This window comes from Microdochium trichocladiopsis (assembly GCF_020744255.1).
Source record: "Microdochium trichocladiopsis strain MPI-CAGE-CH-0230 chromosome Unknown B0I36scaffold_5, whole genome shotgun sequence".
Taxonomy (NCBI): domain Eukaryota; kingdom Fungi; phylum Ascomycota; class Sordariomycetes; order Xylariales; family Microdochiaceae; genus Microdochium; species Microdochium trichocladiopsis.
In genome coordinates, this window is record NW_025763548.1 from 559,521 (window position 1) to 577,116 (window position 17,596).

The 17,596-nt window shown below is 56.0% G+C and overlaps 3 protein-coding genes across 3 annotated transcripts; 2 read left to right on the top strand and 1 right to left on the bottom strand.

The window, feature by feature from the left end:
• Nucleotides 1-455: 455 nt before the first annotated feature.
• On the top strand, nt 456-10,833 carry B0I36DRAFT_288346 (uncharacterized protein; the record flags this gene model as incomplete). The annotated part of the gene is made up of 10 exons (XM_046151648.1): nt 456-986; nt 1,051-1,178; nt 1,239-2,702; nt 2,764-3,199; nt 3,259-4,707; nt 5,107-5,515; nt 5,646-7,747; nt 7,812-9,437; nt 9,528-10,477; nt 10,561-10,833. 10 exons carry the CDS (start codon nt 456-458, stop codon nt 10,661-10,663), a joined length of 9,198 nt encoding a protein of 3,065 aa, XP_046012413.1. The 3' UTR covers nt 10,664-10,833.
• A 1,026-nt stretch (nt 10,834-11,859) lies between these two features.
• B0I36DRAFT_431006 (uncharacterized protein) lies at nt 11,860-13,685 on the top strand (the record flags this gene model as incomplete). The annotated part of the gene is made up of 1 exon (XM_046162568.1): nt 11,860-13,685. Exon 1 carries the CDS (start codon nt 11,952-11,954, stop codon nt 13,683-13,685), a length of 1,734 nt encoding a protein of 577 aa, XP_046012414.1. The 5' UTR covers nt 11,860-11,951.
• Nucleotides 13,686-13,874: 189 nt separating this feature from the next.
• B0I36DRAFT_113333 (glycoside hydrolase superfamily) lies at nt 13,875-16,546 on the bottom strand. Its single transcript, XM_046147916.1, has 8 exons — nt 15,879-16,546; nt 15,769-15,796; nt 15,549-15,705; nt 15,263-15,473; nt 14,991-15,186; nt 14,756-14,932; nt 14,243-14,699; nt 13,875-14,177 (listed from the first exon to the last, which is right to left on the bottom strand). The coding sequence occupies exons 1-8, from the start codon at nt 16,385-16,387 to the stop codon at nt 14,065-14,067; spliced, it is 1,848 nt and encodes a 615-aa protein (XP_046012415.1). The 5' UTR covers nt 16,388-16,546; the 3' UTR covers nt 13,875-14,064.
• Between the last annotated feature and the right edge of the window lie 1,050 nt (nt 16,547-17,596).

Genomic DNA, 17,596 nt, shown 5'->3' on the forward strand with positions numbered 1-17,596 from the left:
CCTGCCAAGGGTTCCACGCGCGGAGTTTCCTCTGATTCCTTACGAGTCAGGGTCTCTAAATTCCCGGCGGGGACCCCGCGTCCAACACAATGCTGCCCCCTCCCCGTCTCCGCCCTATGGCAAGGCTACTCCCACCTGTCAAGTTCTATGTAGGAATCCCCTGATGCCTAGCCTAATATGGCCCCTGGCATGATCCTATTTTTCGTATCGTCCGATGATATGAAGCTCCGCGACGGATAAAAGTGGACGAAAGGGAAGCACCCGGTGGGATTCATGACCGCATTCTGCAGATATGCATATACTTGGCAGCTGTTTGTGGCTGTGAATTGATGGTCTTTGAGGACACTTTAAGTGAAACTTGATCGACCAAAAGTCCTGCACAAGGTCCTTCTGCAACCTTCGTTTGTGCAAGCCTCTCTACACATTGTGTTCCCAACTTCCCATCGCGATCCACAATGGCTGACCCCGAGCCCATTGCCATTATTGGTATGGGATGTAGACTCCCTGGCGGAGTCTCAAGCCCGGAAGAACTCTGGACACTGGTAGAGACGAAAGGATCTGGTTGGAAACTGGTCCCCTCTGAGAGATGGAATAGAGATGCTTTCTATCACCCCGACGGGGCGGCCATACAGGCCTACAACACCAAAAGTGGCTACTTCCTCACTCATGACGTTTCAGATTTTGATTCACGATTTTTCGGCTTCGGCGCCCACGAAGCGGACGCTACCGACCCGCAGCAGAGAATTCTTCTCGAGACTACGTACGAAGCCCTCGAGAATGCAGGCATCCCCATCGAGAGCCTCAAGGGCTCGGACACTGCTGTGTTCGCCGCTGTGTTCGCCCGCGATTACGACCGTATGGGCTACAAGAACCTCGAGACCTTTTCGAAATTCAACATTGGTGGTACTGGCGAGGCCATCATTGCCAATCGCCTCTCGCACTTCTTCGATCTGAGGGGTGTCTCGATGACGATAGATACTGGTTGCGTATGTCTTCGAACTCAAAATTCCTAGTGGTTACGAGCCGCAACTCACTGAACTTTTTTACCAGTCTGGAAGTTTAGTGGCTTTGCATGAGGCCTGCATTTCCCTGAGGGCAAGGCAGTCCAATCTTGCCATTGTCGGAGGAACCGAAGTCATTCTCCACCCAGACCAGAATGTGGCGATGTCCTCAGGCGGGTAAGTCACATCCGCGATCCTTCGCCATGTCGAACAGGCATTGACGACGATGTCGTTCAGAATGATCAACTCTGAGGGTAAATGCTTTGCATTTGATTCTCGCGGAGCAGGCTATGGCCGCGGCGAGGGTGTCGCTACCGTCATCGTCAAGCGGCTTGCCGACGCGATCAGGGATGGCGACACTGTACACGCCGTTATCCGCAACTCGGGAGCCAACCAGGATGGCAAGACGAACGGAATAACTCTTCCCAACCCAGAAGCGCAGGAGGCGCTGATACGTTCAGTCTATAAGGCCGCAGGCCTGGACCCGCTCGAGACGCTGTACGTTGAGGCTCACGGTACAGGTACCGAGGTCGGTGACCAGGCCGAGATACAGAGCCTTGGAAATGTGTTCGGTGAGAAGCCTAGGTCACGCAATCTTTATGTCGGCTCTGTCAAGACGAACATCGGCCACTTGGAAGCGGCAAGTGGTGTTGCCGGTCTGCTCAAGGCTATTATGGTGCTCAAGAAGCAGAAGATTCCACCCAACTTGAATTTCATCAAGCCGAAACCGGGGTTGAGACTCGAAGAACGACAAATCTCGGTGCCTTTGGAAACTACTCCTTTGGTCCCGGAACACTACAATGGCCCGGTCCGGGTGTCCCTGAACTCCTTTGGCTATGGTGGCACCAACTGCCACATCATCTTGGAGACACTCGATCAATATGTCTCCAGTGAAAAGAAAGTTGCGACCAATGGACACATCACCAATGGGTCTGATGGCGATGAGACGTCCAAAGGACAAACGAATGGACAAACGAATGGACTTCACCACCGGCACACTAACGGGCACACCAACGGGCACGACACTGGCTCCAACGGATCCAACGGCGCGAATGGCGCAGCTGTCACCGACTCCGCGATTGACGCGAATCAAGAAGTCCAAGACTCTCTGCCTCTCCTTTTTCCCCTGTCTGCCAATTCAGAAGCCTCTCTCAGTGCCATGCCGGGCATCCTCTTGGAGTGGCTCGCGGCTCGAGAAGTCTCCGAGTCGGACCTCAAGGACCTTTCCCACACCCTCAGCTCACGACGATCTCTTTTCCGATGGCGGAAGTCTTTTGTCGCGCAAGATCTGAAGCAACTCAGGTCCGCCCTCAGTGAGCCCAAGATCTCCAAGACGCGCGCGTCCAACTCTGCTCGCATCGCTTTCGTGTTTACGGGACAAGGTGCACAGTGGGCTGGTATGGGTCGCGAGCTCGCCGTGTCTTCCAAAGTCTTCAGAAGATCCCTGGACCAAGCCTCTGAGATCTTGAAAAGTCTTGGATGCCAATGGGACCTGCTCGAAGAGCTTAGCAAGACAAACTCTGACTCGAGAATCAATGAAAGCGAGGTCGCACAACCGGCGACCACGATCCTGCAAATGGCGCTGGTTGACGTTCTCGCAGATTTTGGCATCTCGCCACAGTTCGTGGTAGGCCATAGCTCGGGAGAGATCGCTGCAGCTTACGCAGGAGGAGCTTTGAGCCAGGAGGATTCGGTGCGAGTGTGAGTGACCCATTTCCCAAAGAACCTTTCCGTGATCGATACTGACTCAAGAACGCGCCAGCTCGTACTTCCGTGGTCGCTGTTCAGCCACAGCCAAGAAACTCAACTCTCTGGCGGGCTCCATGTTAGCGACCGGTTACAGCGAGCAGGCTGCGCTCCAAACGCTCAAGGCCGCCAACCTCAACGACGAAAAGGGCAGAGTGGTTGTTGCATGTGTCAATAGTCCCTCTAGCACTACTCTCTCTGGAGACGAGCCAGCCATCGACTACATTAACTCCATCCTCACAGCGGCAGGTGTATTTTCGCGCAAACTGAAGGTCGAGACGGCTTACCACTCCCACCATATGGAGAAGGTCGCCGACTCTTACATCCAGACTCTGGGCGACCTGGCTGGTTCGGATGTGCGAAGCGGTGTTGAGTTCCTGTCGTCTGTGACTGGACAGGCCAAGACCTCGGACTTCGGCCCAGAGTACTGGGTGAAAAATCTTGTGTCCAAGGTAAGCGAAATCCGAGGGGATCAGATGGCGACACACGAAGGTTGCTGACTGCATAATAGGTACGCTTCCATGATGCTCTCGAAGCGGTTGCTCAGAGGATGGGAGAGCTAGGCAGCCGTGATGTTGCCAATATTTTCATCGAGATCGGCCCGCATGCGGCTCTGCAAGGTCCCGCAAACCAGACACTCTCGGCCATTCCGGGTTTCAAGTCTTCCTACTTGTCACCGATTTCGCGCGGCAAGAACTCATCCGACACGTTGTCGGTACTTCTCGGTCGTATCTTCGAGTTGGGAGGCCGAATAAAGTTATCACGCCCCCTGGACGGCGAGCCTCGACACGTCGTTGGTGACCTGGCCCCGTACCCGTGGGATCACATCAAGCATTGGGCGGAGTCGAGATTGAGCCGTGGCCACAGGCTTCGACAATTCCCGTACCATGATCTGCTCGGCCTTTACGACGTAATGAGCCCGATCGAAGAGCCACGCTGGCGGCAGCATCTCAGCGTCCAGCGCCATCCGTGGCTGAAGGATCACATCGTTGACGGCATGATCATCTTTCCGGGTGCAGGTTACAGCGCGATGTGTATCGAGGCCATGAAACAACTCACCCAGATGCAGAATGCCGATGCCAAGATTGTCAGCACAGCGATGAAGGACATGCAGATTGTTCGGCCAATAATCATGCCCACCGAGTCGACTGGCGGCCTAGTGGAGGATGTTGAGGTCCAGCTCATCCTCAGCCCGTCCAAGACGAGCGATGCCTGGTACACTGCACGTGTCCTGTCGCTGCAAGCCGATCAGACTTGGGCGGAACATGTTTCCGCCTGGATCAGAGTTGAACTTGAGTCTCCTCTGAAGCCCGGTGCTGTTGAAAGCTTCGGTACTGAGCACACCGCCTCAATTGAGGAGGCCTTTGAAGCATTGGAGAGAATCCAGTCCCTGGCGCAAGAACGACTGCCTAGTGAGAGTTTCTACGACGAACGCCGGAAGGCAGGCAACGATTGGGGCCCAAGTTTTGCCCTGCTTACAGAGGCTTATATCGGACCTGGTATAGGCTTCTCGAAGATGAACATCCCAGATATCGCACAGTGGATGCCCGCTGGGTACTTCCAACCTCATCTGATCCACCCAACCACTCTAGATGCTTCGAACCACATGCTGCCCGCGATCTTCCATAGAGAAATTTCCAACGCGCCCATCATGCCTGTTTCAACAGAGGAGACCATTTTTTCAAGTCTCATCTCCAGCAGGCCCGGCGACGAGATGATCGTGGCAATGGAGCTCAAGCCTCAGGGCAGGACAGCTGGCCTGGGTAACATCTGGGCCTTCCAGAAGCACCCCGAGACAGGCGAGCTGAGGCTGGTCATCATCGTTAGGGGCTTGCTCCTTCGGGCAGTCGGAGAGGATGCGTCCAAAGCATCGTCGCAGGTCTTCAAACGCAAGCACAACTACCAAATTTCCTACCTTGAGGACCCAGACTTCCTCACGGAGCCGGGCTTCAAGCAGCTTGTTGCACCTTATGTGGCAAAGGGCTCTGCCTTCCTCGAGCAGCTCAGCATCACGGAAACGGCAACGACCATCTACCTCCGTGATGTTGCGGACATGCCAATGGTCAAGGAACCGTCGGTCGCTGTGCTTCCTCATTTGAAAACTTTCTCGCGTTGGATCTCTGACTTTGTCACGTCTGACTTGTGTCGCGAAGCGAGCGAGTCACTCCTGGACGGCGAGCGTGAAGCGACCTTGACGAAATCGAGAGAGTCTGGTATCGAGGGCGTGATAGTGGACCGAATCGGTCGAAACCTCCCAGCCATTCTGGAGAACAAGCTCAACCCGCTTGAGCTGCTCATGAGCGATGACCTCTTGGAGACCTTCTACCGCGAAGGTCCATACAAGCCTCTGTACTCGCAGCTGAATCAGTACTTCCGGCTCATGACCAACAAAAACCCGCGGATGAATGTCCTAGAGATTGGTGCGGGAACTGGCAGTGCCACGCTTCCGCTGTTCCAGGCTCTAGGTGATGACGCGCGGGACCTGATTAATCATTACTGCTACACCGATATCTCATCTGGCTTCTTCGAGCCGGCCAAGGACCGTCTGGACAAGTGGAAGTCCGTCATTGAGTACAAGACACTTGATATTTCTAAGGACCCGCTGAAGCAGGACTTCTCGCCGCAGCAGTACGATGTGGTTGTTGCTTCGAATGTGCTCCATGCTACAAGGTCGATGAAGGAGACCATGACGAATGTCCGAAAGCTCCTGAAGCCAGGCGGCACGCTGCTGTTAGCTGAGGCGAACCGGATCACGACCACCGCCAGTCGTATTCTCGGCCTCATCTTTGGTACTTTTCCAGGGTAAGTCACTCATGTATTACACTCGGCCTGAACAACTACACGCGTACTGACCTTTCGTGAACCCTAGCTGGTGGGAGTTCGAAGACGGCCGAAAAGACACTCCGCTTCTCGCCAACGATGAGTGGCACGAGCTGCTCTTGTCGACCTCATTTGGTGGTATCGAATTTTCTTCACCAGACTGTGACGGTCCGCTAGCCAGAACATCCTTCATCGTATCCAAGGCCGTCGAGGAATCACGCGACGAGACTTTCCCAGCACCGACATCGGTGCAGATTGTCACTAACCCGGCTTCGGCCATCAGCAAGACAGCAGCCGACTCACTCTCCACCACATACCAAGAACAAGGTCTCTCCAGTGCCTCTACAACGTGGGAGTTGCTACCAGAAGTCAAAGAAGACGCAGATACCCTGTATGTGGTCCTCGACAGCGCAAATTCGGCGATCCTGGCCAAGCCAGACCCAGGCACATTTCATCGCATTCAGAACCTGGTCGCCAACTGCCGTAACATTCTCTGGATTTCATTCCAGGAGTCTGACGGTGCGGACCTTGCTCCCGCCAAAGCACTCGTCAATGGCCTGGCGCGTGTCATGCGCCGCGAGAATGAAGGTATCAAGTTTATCACTGTCGAGGTCCGTGATCTTGTCACTGAGGAGGTGGTCGTCGACATGGTCAAGGAGACTGTGCGAATTTCGCAGCTTCTCCTGTCCAAGGAGAAAGAACACGTGACGACTGATGACGAGGAGTTTGTACTGAGTGGCGGAAAGATACTCATTCCTAGAGTTTACGCGGACAAGAAGTTCAACGACTGGACAGACCGTCTCAATGGCCACAGTCTCCTTACGCCCACCACCTTCCAGGACCCGACACTGCCCCTGAGAATGGAGGTTGGTGCTCCTGGCCTGCTGAACAGCATCCACTTTGTCAAGGACGAAATCCCATCGCAGGCCCTCGGCGAGGAGGAGATCCAGATCGACTCAGCCGCATTTGGTGTCAATTTCCGCGATGTGTTCAACGCGCTTGGGCAGCTCCATCAGAGCACATTTATCGGTGAGGTGTCTGGTGTTGTCACGGCCATGGGGTCCGGCGAGTTCGTGCAGAGTACCTACAAGGTCGGCGATCGTGTTGTCGGCATGCTCGCGCAACCTTTTGCCAGCTACTCTCGCCTCAGAGGATACGAGGCACACGTTATACCTGACAGCTTGAGCTTCGCGGAAGCGGCTTCAGTCCACGTCATTTTCACTACCGTGTACTACAGTCTTGTCACTCTTGCGCGGCTCGAAGCCGGCCAGACGGTTTTGATCCACTCTGGCTCAGGTGGTGTTGGCCAGGCTGCGATTCAGCTTGCCCAGCACCTGGGAGCCACGGTCTACGTGACTGTCGGCAGTGAAGAGAAGAGGCAGTTCCTCATCAAAGAGTATGGAGTGCCCGCAAGTAACATTCTATCGTCTCGGGCGAATCCGCGCGACCTCAAGAGCAAGGTTATGCGCCTCACGGGCGGGAGGGGCGTTGATGTCGTGCTGAACTCGACATCGGGTGAGATGCTGTCTGCCTCCTGGGAGTGCGTGGCCTCGCTCGGATACCACATCGAGCTTGGCAAGTCAGACATCGACAAGAACCGCCATATCTCAATGGCTCCCTTTAAGCGGAACGTGACCTTCGCTTCAGTCGATCTCGTCGTCATCGCCAGTGAGCGGCCAAAGGTGTTGTACAAGGCCCTACACGAGGCCCTGGCCTTGTTCGAGGCTGGAGTTCTCAAACCGGTGCGTCCGCTCAACGTGTTCCCGGCAGACCGACTCGAGGCTGCTTTCAGATTGATCGCGGAACGGAAGCACATGGGCAAAGTGGTCATCGACTTCAAGAAGGACACAATGGTCCAAGCCGTTTTACCTCCGCCTCCCCAACTGCAACTCAAAAGAAATGGCACGTACATCATTGCCGGTGGTCTGGGAGACATTGGAAGGACTTTGTTCAGCCATCTGTCAAAGCTTGGTGCCGGCCACATCATCACCCTCTCTCGCAGAGCCATTGGTGAAGAGGAGCGGAGTGGCTTTGAAAAGGAGGCTGCCAAGTTTGGCGCAAAACTACACATTCTGCAATGCGACATCACGGATGTGCAGAGTGTCAAGAACGTCGCAAAGTATTGCCAGGATTCGCTGCCTCCTGTTCGTGGACTGATTCATGCCGGCATGGTGCTCCAGGTGAGTAATTCCGAGACCTCCGAAATACAATCAGCGAAACACACCAGACTGACATCCATTCCAGGACCGACCGATGACTTTGATGACCGACTCTGAGTGGAACACGGTCCTTGCACCTAAGACAGTGGGAACAATCAACCTTGACAACGTCTTTGCCTCTCCGGAGCTCGAATTCTTCATCATCCTGGCCTCGATGTCCGGCATTTTGGGCAACCCTGGCCAGGCGAACTACAGTGCAGCCAATGCGTTCCAAGATTCTTTTGTCACAAGCCGCAACAAGAGCAATGGAACACGCTATGCTTCGTTCGACCTGCCCCTGGTTAACGATACAGCTGCCAACTCTTCCCTGAAGTCGGAGAGCCGTGACTCTGTGGTCAGAGGTTCAATCATATTCAACTTTGACGAGCTCCTGCAGCTTGTAGACTACACCATGGACGCCTCGACCGACATTGGGAAACCCTTCTTCCACTCCCTGATGGGCTTTGACAGGCAGTCAATGAACAATATCTCGGCCAACTATGTCTGGGGAGCGCAGTTCCGGACAATCCCTCAGATGCAGGAGGCAGGTTCGAACGAGTTTGGCAACACGTCTCTCAAGAAGGATGTCGAAGCCCTCCTGCGCAACGTCACCTCCGTGGACGAGGCAGTCAACATCATCACGGAGACGACTGTCGAGAAGTTTGTTGCGTTTCTCAACCTTGACGCCGAGGATGTGAGCGCAGATGAACCCCTCTCTACCTTCGGTCTCGACTCTCTCGTATCAATTGAGTTAAAGAACTGGATGGTACGGACGTTCAAGGTCTCTTTGCAGGCCTCCGAGCTGACCAGCGCTCCGAGCATTGTGCATCTGGCCAAACGCTTGGCGTCAAGATCTAAACTGCTTCCTGCAGACCTCGCCCAGTCTCCCGAGGCCCCAAAGCACAACCACGAGCCAGCAGAGACCAACGGCCACTTCCAGGACAAGCCTGCGGCTCGAGAGGACGCCAGCACCAGTATTCCGGATTTTGACTGCTGTGCGGTTCCTGGGAAAGAGGCGTTGCAGCCCGTTCCTGATCTCCTCGAGACAATGAAGGACCACATGGAGAGCATTGCACATTTCGCCACCAACGAATCCGAGGTCGACGACCTTCGCGCCGCCATCGCAGAGTTTACCGCTCCCAACGGGATCGCAGCCCAGATACATAAGCAGATACAGAACGACGCTCGTGACCCAGCCGTGGGCAATTGGGTCTCGAAATTCCTGGCCGAGGACTACCACTTGCGGATGCGTCAGGCAGTGCAGTACACCAATTTCATGGCCATCAACCACGCGTCGCCCGTACCCCACACACAGGCGGAGCGAGCGGCACTGCTCGCTGTGACGGCGTATCAGCTCAAGCTGGACATTGATGATGGTAGCGTGGCGACGCCGTTCATCATGGACACGTCTGTGTGTCGGCTCCCGCTGCAGCGGCTGTTCAACACATACCGTCAGCCTCAGGTGGTTCGGGACGAGCTGAAGAAGGGTTCTGGGACCCATTGTGTTGTCCTGAGGCGTGGGCGCTTGTTCAAGGTCCCATTGCAAGATGGTGACAAACCTGCGTCTCTAGAGGCTGTGAAGTCGACGTTTGACAGCATCCTTGAACTTGTGAACGATGATGGAACATGGGCAGGAATACTGACCACCGACAATCGGGACTCTTGGGCAATGGTAAGTGACCGAGCAAACCATCAAATCCCCCCAGTATCATCAAATATACGGCTTGTCATTCACTGAGGCTTACTGACGACCTCCTTTCAGAAACGAACCGATCTACTCGCGATCGACCCGGCCAATGCCACGTACTTCCAGACCATTGAAGACGCTGCTTTTACCGTCAACCTCGATGACGGAGAAGCCTCACTGTATGGCGACTGGGCCAAGAAGTCCAAGCTTGGTGATGGTTTCAACAGATGGAACGACAAAGCGCTCCAGCTTGTTGTCACCGCAGAAGGAAACTCGGGTGTTCTGGTTGAGCACTCTTACCTTGACGGAACTACTCCCGCTCCACTGTACGATCGTCTTCGCGACGCCATTGCGGCCCACAGGCCAGACTCTGCCACCAACGGCCACACCAACGGCCACTCCCACCAGCTTGCTTTTGAGGAATTGTCCCTCGCCCTCTCTCCCGAAATTGAGTCGCACATCTCCTCACTCCGCACCCGCTGGCTCGAGTTTGGCGCCTTGCGGGAGTTTATTTCCTATCCTCTCCCCACCATAAGCTCCAGCCTGCTAGGCCAGTCCAAGATTCCGACCAAGGGTGGTTATGATGTGCTCTGTCAGCTCGCGCTGTATTTCTATTTCGGCCACGTGACGCCCAGCTGGCAACCCGTCATGCTCTCGCACTTCCACCAAGGAAGGCACGACATCGTGCAGATCACCTCCCCGCCGGTCCGCGCATTCTGCGAGGCCGCGGGCGACGAATCGATCCCTGCGACCAAGAGACGCGACCTGCTCCTCGAGGCGGCGAAGGACGTGACCCGCCGTATCCGAGATGGCAAGGACGGCAAGGGCTTTTGCCGGCTGTACTCTGTGATTCAGATGCAGTGGCCAGAGGACCAGCCCAAGGCTGCGCTGTTTGATGATGCATTGTTCAGGCGTGCGTATGACTTCACGAGCGTGACAAACCCCAACCACAACACCGTCGAAGGCATCACGACGCCGCTGGATCCCAGCGCTTTGCGGCTTAGATACACGATCCGCGACAACGAGTAAGTTTATTCTTCCTTCTTGGGCTCAAATTTCTCTCCGAAAATCAAAGTGCGTGCAGTGGGAACTGACTCCCGTTTATCAGTTCTTGGATTAGCTTCAACTGTCCCACAGGGCAGGCGGAGAAGCTAAGGAAGTGCGTAGACCAGGCCGCCACAATCATTAGGACTTTGGCTCTGGCGGATTGATGGGCGATGACGGGTCAAGTATTGTATTCGCAAACATAACTCTCCGTATTCATCTTTTCATTTGTCCGTAGTAGGCGAGATGGTGATGACCCACCGTGTAGATGCTGAGGTCTTCCTCAAAAGGCAAACCTCGCATTCCCAAAGACAGCCACGAATATGATGTTACTACAGGTTGGATGCAGCTGACACATGAAAAGTCTCCGCATCTCATGAATGACATAGGCTTTTTGTAGAAGCGCAAGTGCGAGCCCGTGAGAAGCCGTGTTAGCTCCGCAAACGTCCCACCGCGGAGCGGAGAGTGAGCCCCACACGAAGAGTTGCGCATCCGGCACCACGGATCCGGGTCCGTCCCGGTCCCACAGAGCGAGGCGTTGAGCCGGACCGCCGGGTTTGCTTGTTTGCACCCACGAAAAGGCCGAGAGCAAAGGCGTTTTTCCCTTTGGGCCGTGCGCCAACAATTTTCATTGACTTATCGGCGACGAAGATACTTTTTCTTTGTTTGCCCATCGGCCTACGAAACCTGCTGTGGTAGCACGGAACACAAAGACGTCCGATGAATCCCCACTTCGACATGCAAGCCTTCTTTCTCCCGCTTGGGCATGTCGAGCGTACCGCCTGGACACTCCTCTTTCCAGTCCACTCATGCGCCCTCCTCCTTTTAAAAGGTTTGAGCTGCGGGACAAATATGATCCATCTTCACGCTGCATGGTCCAGCCCGCCATGGCACTTCATTGAGTCTTCCCCTTGTCTGTTCTGGGTAGCCCATCGGGGCATGTGTGCCATGCGGATCCTCATCTTTGTCACCCTCTCACTTCAGTCTGATCCACCCGCTTCAATTCTTTCTCATATCACATCACCGTCCACATATGCACTGCCGTGCATCGCCAAGTCTCTACAACAAAGCCGCAACACCGCCATGGCACATCAAACAAAAGCTCCGTCACCAGCTCCAATCGTGCCCGACGTCTCCATTCACATGTTGTCGATACAGTCCAAGATGTTTTGTGCATATATCCCCTCTCAAGCACCACGCTTAGTCGAGTCCGAATCTTCTCGCCGTCCCCTTCTTCTGTAAGCATTCGAACATCCAAGGGTCCAGTACTGCGTGCTTGTGACCTTCATTTCATTCTACGCGAGAGAGCTCAAGTGCTGGCGCCATTTCCTTGCCTTAATCTCTCAGACACCTTAGGCCATTCTTCCCAGGACTTCTGGTCGCCTAGCCTACGACTTCCACCCTTCACGATCCGATCCAGCAACAGCAACAGCAACAACAACTATTCTCTCCACGATGAGGCCGCCACCTCTTCGAGCTGCTACGATAACAGCTCTAGCAGTGTCGCCATACCTCGCAGCCGCGCTGGCCACAGGATTCCAGCACACTTATCCACGGCGCGATGGCCTCGGCCGCGGCCGCAGCGGATCAATTGCGCTTCCACCTTTTCCCCGACGGGGCGATTCATCACTGACAGTATCAGCTTCCGTCTTACCCTCCACCGCGCCGCTTGCTTCGCCTCCCAGTCCCCTCCCCCACGCTGGAAGCAGCGGCGGGACCGTGACGACCGGCGTAGGCGCAGAGGGCGACACGTTCCAGCTCAACATCCTGAACCGCCAGGTGCCGGACAAGGACTTATGGGTGTACATCGAGGGCCAGGACATCTGGGGCCGGCCAGGCTTCATCATGCCAAACAAAGACCCGACCGCGCCGGCAACGTGGTTCCTGCCTGATGCCAGGGGCGGCACAAACGTGGACGTGCCGAACGAGGTCATCGGGATGCAGATGGCGAGGAACACAGGTAGCGGCAATGGCAACAACAACAAGCCACCGGTGCTCAGCCTGCGGATGCCGGACAATATCGTCTCCGGGAGGGTCTACCTCAGCGAGGATCCGCTCGTGTTTCGGTGCCACGCGTCGAACGCGACTTTCGGCGGCACCACCATCGCGCAGCCGTCTGCCTTGTTGCCTTCGAACGACCCAGCGTCCAAGGCGAGGTTTGGGTTCGTGGAGCTGACGTGGCGGTCCATAGACGTGGCAGCTCAGGCCAAGAGGGGCATATACGCCAACCTCTCCTTTGTCGACTGGGTCGGGATGCTGCTCGGCATGTCGATCAAGGAGGCCCGCGGGGCGCAACAGGACAAGCACGTAATTCCCGGACTCAAGGGCAAGGGCGGGATAACTGATGCCCAAGTCATGAACGAGATGTGCACGGAGCTCGAGAACGTCGCGGCGAAGCCGGGGGGTAAGCACGCCTGGTGGAAGCACCTCTGCAGGCGGGACGGGACTGAAACCCTGCGCATCCTCTCGCCCAACATGGTCCTCTCGGTGCCCCCCGACATTCTCGGAGTAGACGCGGCTGTCCAGGAACAGGCCCGGACCTACTTTGACGAGTACGTCGATGCCGTGTGGCAGAGATACGCGACAGAGCCGCTGAGGGTGGACACGCAGATATCGCCGGCAGAGCCGGGCCAGGACGGTTGGGACAGGGCTGCGACCGGGACGGGCTCGATCTGCGACTGCACGACCGCCGGCGGCGGTAGCAGCAACATCATGACATGCAACTGCCCGGCCGTGTTCCAGCCAGAGGACCTCCAGACCGTGTCCTTCCAGAGGCCGACGGGCGGGGACATTTTCAGCTGCAGCACGGGGCCCTTCGCCGCCGCCCAGAACCCGCAGATCGAGGCCCGCCAGCTCCGTGCTCGGCTCTGTGCAGGCTTCGTCCGGACGACGCTGCTCCTCGACAGTCTGACCCCGAGCATCAACGTCCCGGCCACGGAGTACTACAAGACAGGCGTCCACGAGTACCGCGGCCAGGAGGTCTACGTCGACACGCACGACTACTACAGCGAGATTGAGCACAGGTATCTCAAGGACGGCTTCGGATACACTTTCTCATTTGACGACGTCAACCCGGGCATCGAGAATGCCGCGGGTGTCATCGAGATGGCGGACCCCGAGTTCATGAACATCGTGGCAGGGGGTTGGAAGGATGGCGACGAGCGTCCAGTCGCCGAGATACAAAACTGATTTTGCGTGGCAGATTTGTTTTCCTGCCTGGGTTTTTCTTTCAACTGGGTCTTGTTCATAGCGACGAGGCATTTTTCTCATTCGTTCAATATAATCTTCATAAACTTGCTCAAGTACTTCACGTGCAGGTAGTGCCCAGCTCTCTGTCGTCATGAGGTTGACAGACGACCGCGAAAAATGGCAACACTGACACGACTTTCATAAACACAATGTGAGATCAATCGCAACTGGCGGGCCGCTTGGAAATGGTATCAGTCGCTTCAGTAAAAACGTCTTATGTGCGCCTAGCAAATGGACCGCGAACAGCTAGGGGCGAAAGGCGGTCAGCATCACTAATTATCCGGGATCGCTTCTTCCACTGTACGGAATGTAACTGAACTCACCTCCTCGTGGTAGATGCCCCACCTCTCGAGGCCGCTGCATCGTAAAGAGCCTGGATATCGTCTTTCCACTGGTCATCGAGTCTAATCAGGCGGCGGTCATATGTCATGACTGAAGGGAAGAAATTTGTTAGTCGCATCTCTCCGGTGCTCAGATAGGGAAAGGGTTTCACCTACAGCCATTCACTTCGCCTTCCACGTCGGTGGTCTGCGTCCAGACTGCGGCCGAGCACGAATACTTCTCAATCTGCTCGCGAAGCTCGCGCAGGAGCGTGTGGCCACGGTAGTTGTAGGCCTCCAGATCCGTGCTCAGCTCATAAGTCTGGTTGACCTCGTTGATCGACTTTTGCACCTTCCAGGCATGTTCCTCGGAGATGTTGTGCCCGATGCCGCCGAACTCGCCCTGGATCGCGATCCTCTTGTTGTCATATGGCGTGCTGAGAATCGAGTAGAAGGGCGTCCCGCACTGCGGGGTGGCGTAGTGGTGATTGTCGTGCCAGTCACCGGCGCCGTGGTCGTTCCAGCCAGAGGTGGCGTCGATCAGTCTCGTCGGGTCCATCTCTTTGATGTGTGCGGCGATATCAAATTCGGGGTAGTACGACGTGATCTGACCCCATCCTTCGTTGTAGATGACCTGCCAGGGAAATTTGTAAGTGACTTGGTGTTTCTCGCAAGCACGGCTTTGCTTACCCATGTATAAATGCTGGGGTAGCTCTTGTGCTGGTTGATCAGAAGATCAATCTGTCGCTCCCACTCTGCCTGTTGCTCTGCATTCGGCGTGACTGTCCGCAAGGATACCATATCCTGGATGACAAGGATGCCGAGCTCGTCGCAAGCCCGATAGTACAAGTCCGGCTCGACTTTGATCTGATGACAATGCTTATCAGAAAGGGATCATGGTTAGAGTGTTGAAGGGCCCACTTACATGCTTTCGGAGCATGTTGATACCCTGCGACTTCAGGAACTTCAGGTCGTATTCCATGGCCTCCCGGTTAGGCGGAGTCATCAACCCGTCAGGAAACCATCCTTGATCCAAAGGTCCGAATTGGAAGATGAATTCGCCATTGATCAGCGGGCGAGGGATGCCCTGTACCTCGCCAACTGAAATGGTGCGGAAGCCACTTCAAGGTGAATGCGATGTCAGCATGAGAACAAGCTTCCGAGATCTAGTGGTTTAGAGGGCAGGAGAAAGCTCACGTATAGCTCTTGACCTCGTCGCTGCCCATCGTAAAAGTCAGGTTGTACAGGTTCGGTGCATTAGGTGACCACAGCTTGGGAGAATCAACGGTAAAGGTGAATTCCTCGTTGGAAGAGCCCTCGTGGGTCGCAATGACAGTGCCTCCATTGTCAATGACCTCGACCTTGACTGCCTCTGATGAGTTGCTTCCAGTCCAGACCTTGGCCGTGACTGTGCCGTAAGTCGTCAGCTTCTTATGCTCATGTGCCAACGGCTATTTGCGTATGGAGAAGCCTCCAAACTCACCTTTACCGTCCATACCCGCGGCCACATCGAGCTGGGTGATGTAGGAAGCTGGCACGGCTTCGAGCCAGACCGATTGCCAAATGCCCGTGCAGGGCGTGTAGAAGATGTGGGATGGGCTGCGCGTCTGCTTGCCGAGGGGAATTACGTAGTCTCCCATCTGATTTTCTTGTCAGTACAGACTGGCAGCAAACGCAGAAAAAATGGGCTGGACATGACTTACGTCGGTCGGATCGAACACAAATACATGGCTGATCATGGACTCGGTTAGTCCCGATTAGAAAAGCAGAGCATTGAGCGTGTGTCGCCCACACTGTGCAAAACTCCACTCACATGGTGTTGTTCCCGGAAACGATGAGATCCGTCGCGTCGATGGTGAAGCGCCAGTATCCACCCCTGTGGAAGCCGGCCTCCTTGCCGTTGATATACACGGTGGCCTCGTAGTCGACGGCCTCAAAGTTGAGCAGGATGCGGCCAGCAGTCGTTTCCCAGTCCTCGGGCACCTCGAAGTTTCTGGTGAACCACGCGTAGGTCACGTCCTGGACCATGACGCCAGACAAGGCACTCTCGAGGCATGACGGCACGAGGACATCATCAATGAGGTCTTCATCCACGGGGGGGCTCGTGGCTTCGGCGAGACCTGAGGCAGCTCTCCATTTCCATATGCCGTTCAGGCTCAGCCAGTCGTCACGGCGGAGCTGCGGGCGAGGGTACTCGGGCCAGGGGTCAGTTCCGACCTTGTAGGTCCAGTCGGTGTCGAGAGGCGGAGTTTTGACCTCGTAGCTATGGCCCAGCTGGGTGAGCAAAGGCACCGCAGCCAGTGGGAACAGGCTCCAGTGCATGGTGGGATGATGTATGATTATGAGCACAAGGGCCAGTAGCGACACGAAAGCAAGGCCGCAGACACGAGACTTGGGAGGGCGGTTCAAGAGGCGGGAGCTACGATGACGGTGATGGCTGGGAAGAGGGCACTCGGCGGGCTCTTTATGGCCGGAGCGGCCATGACGGCAGTGGTCGCAAGCAGCCGTCATGGCACTTGACCTCGTTGAAGCAGTAGTGGTGTGAGTCGTGCTGAGCACGCATGAGCAAGCGTGTGTAGCGCCGCAATGGTGAGCTGGAGCAGGTGGCGGGCGGGGCAAGTCGGACGACATGACCTATGGTTACGTCTTGGCGATGCAAGATGAAGCCCGCAGCGTCGTGCTGATGACAAGCAGGCGAGCTGGCGCGAGGAGGAGAACTTGCAAAGTGTCGCGTCTTGCTTGGACTCTACACGGCTCCAGACCGGCCAGCAGCCAAGGCCCGCTGCGGGGAGGCTGGCTCATGACCACCGATTGCTTGATCGATCCCCCGTGGGGTTTCTCCAGGTTGGCAAGCCGGGGTCAGGCGGGACCGGGGGCCGTGACCGGGCTTGATGGCTCGTTGTTGCAACCACCGGTCATCTGTGAAGCTGCAGTCTAAAGACGCGGAGGAGGGGCACCATGATCAGCAATATCGAGAGGTCATGTAGTGACTTGAGACAATCAGTCAGTCAGTCCAATAGTCTTTGGTTGACGGGCCAGTGTCTGCTAGCGGCTGCTCTGTGGTCAGCACGCCGGGCGACCGCCAACACTACAGCAGCAATCCATCAGGGCTTAACTTAGAGGCGGCTGTCAAGGTGCGCCACGGCCGGCACATGAAAAGCCTCCCGGGCGCTGCTGCAGGAACGAGCCTGTAAACTTGCGCGTGGTCAAAACTATGACGCAAAGCTTGTGCCCGGCTCGCAGGGGGTCGCGGAACACAACTCGCAGACTTGGCCCTAGCCTTAGCTGCTGCTACTGCAACAGAGAAGCTACCCCGCTGCTGACTGCCATGATCACGAGAGCTTGGCACGCAGTAGAATCAGTAGTAGGCCCGACTTGAAGAGGTGCCGACTGCAGTGCCAGTCGTAGTGCCAGTGGGAGATCGACGACTAGAGGGCGCGTGACCCGGATTCGGGACCCCGTGGCTCGCTACTGCGACAACCTGCGCAGAAAAGTCGAGCTGGTGTGCACTCTCCCCGCCATCTACGCAAT

Excerpts from the sequence above, each read along its gene's own strand:
- B0I36DRAFT_113333 (XM_046147916.1), bottom strand. The coding sequence starts at position 16,387 with ATGCACTGGAGCCTGTTCCCACTGGCTGCGGTGCCTTTGCTCACCCAG. Across the intron at positions 15,706-15,768 it reads TTGTGTTCGATCCGACCGAC|ATGGGAGACTACGTAATTCC; the intron begins GTAAGTCATGTC and ends CAAGAAAATCAG. Across the intron at positions 15,187-15,262 it reads GACGAGGTCAAGAGCTATAC|TGGCTTCCGCACCATTTCAG; the intron begins GTGAGCTTTCTC and ends TTCACCTTGAAG.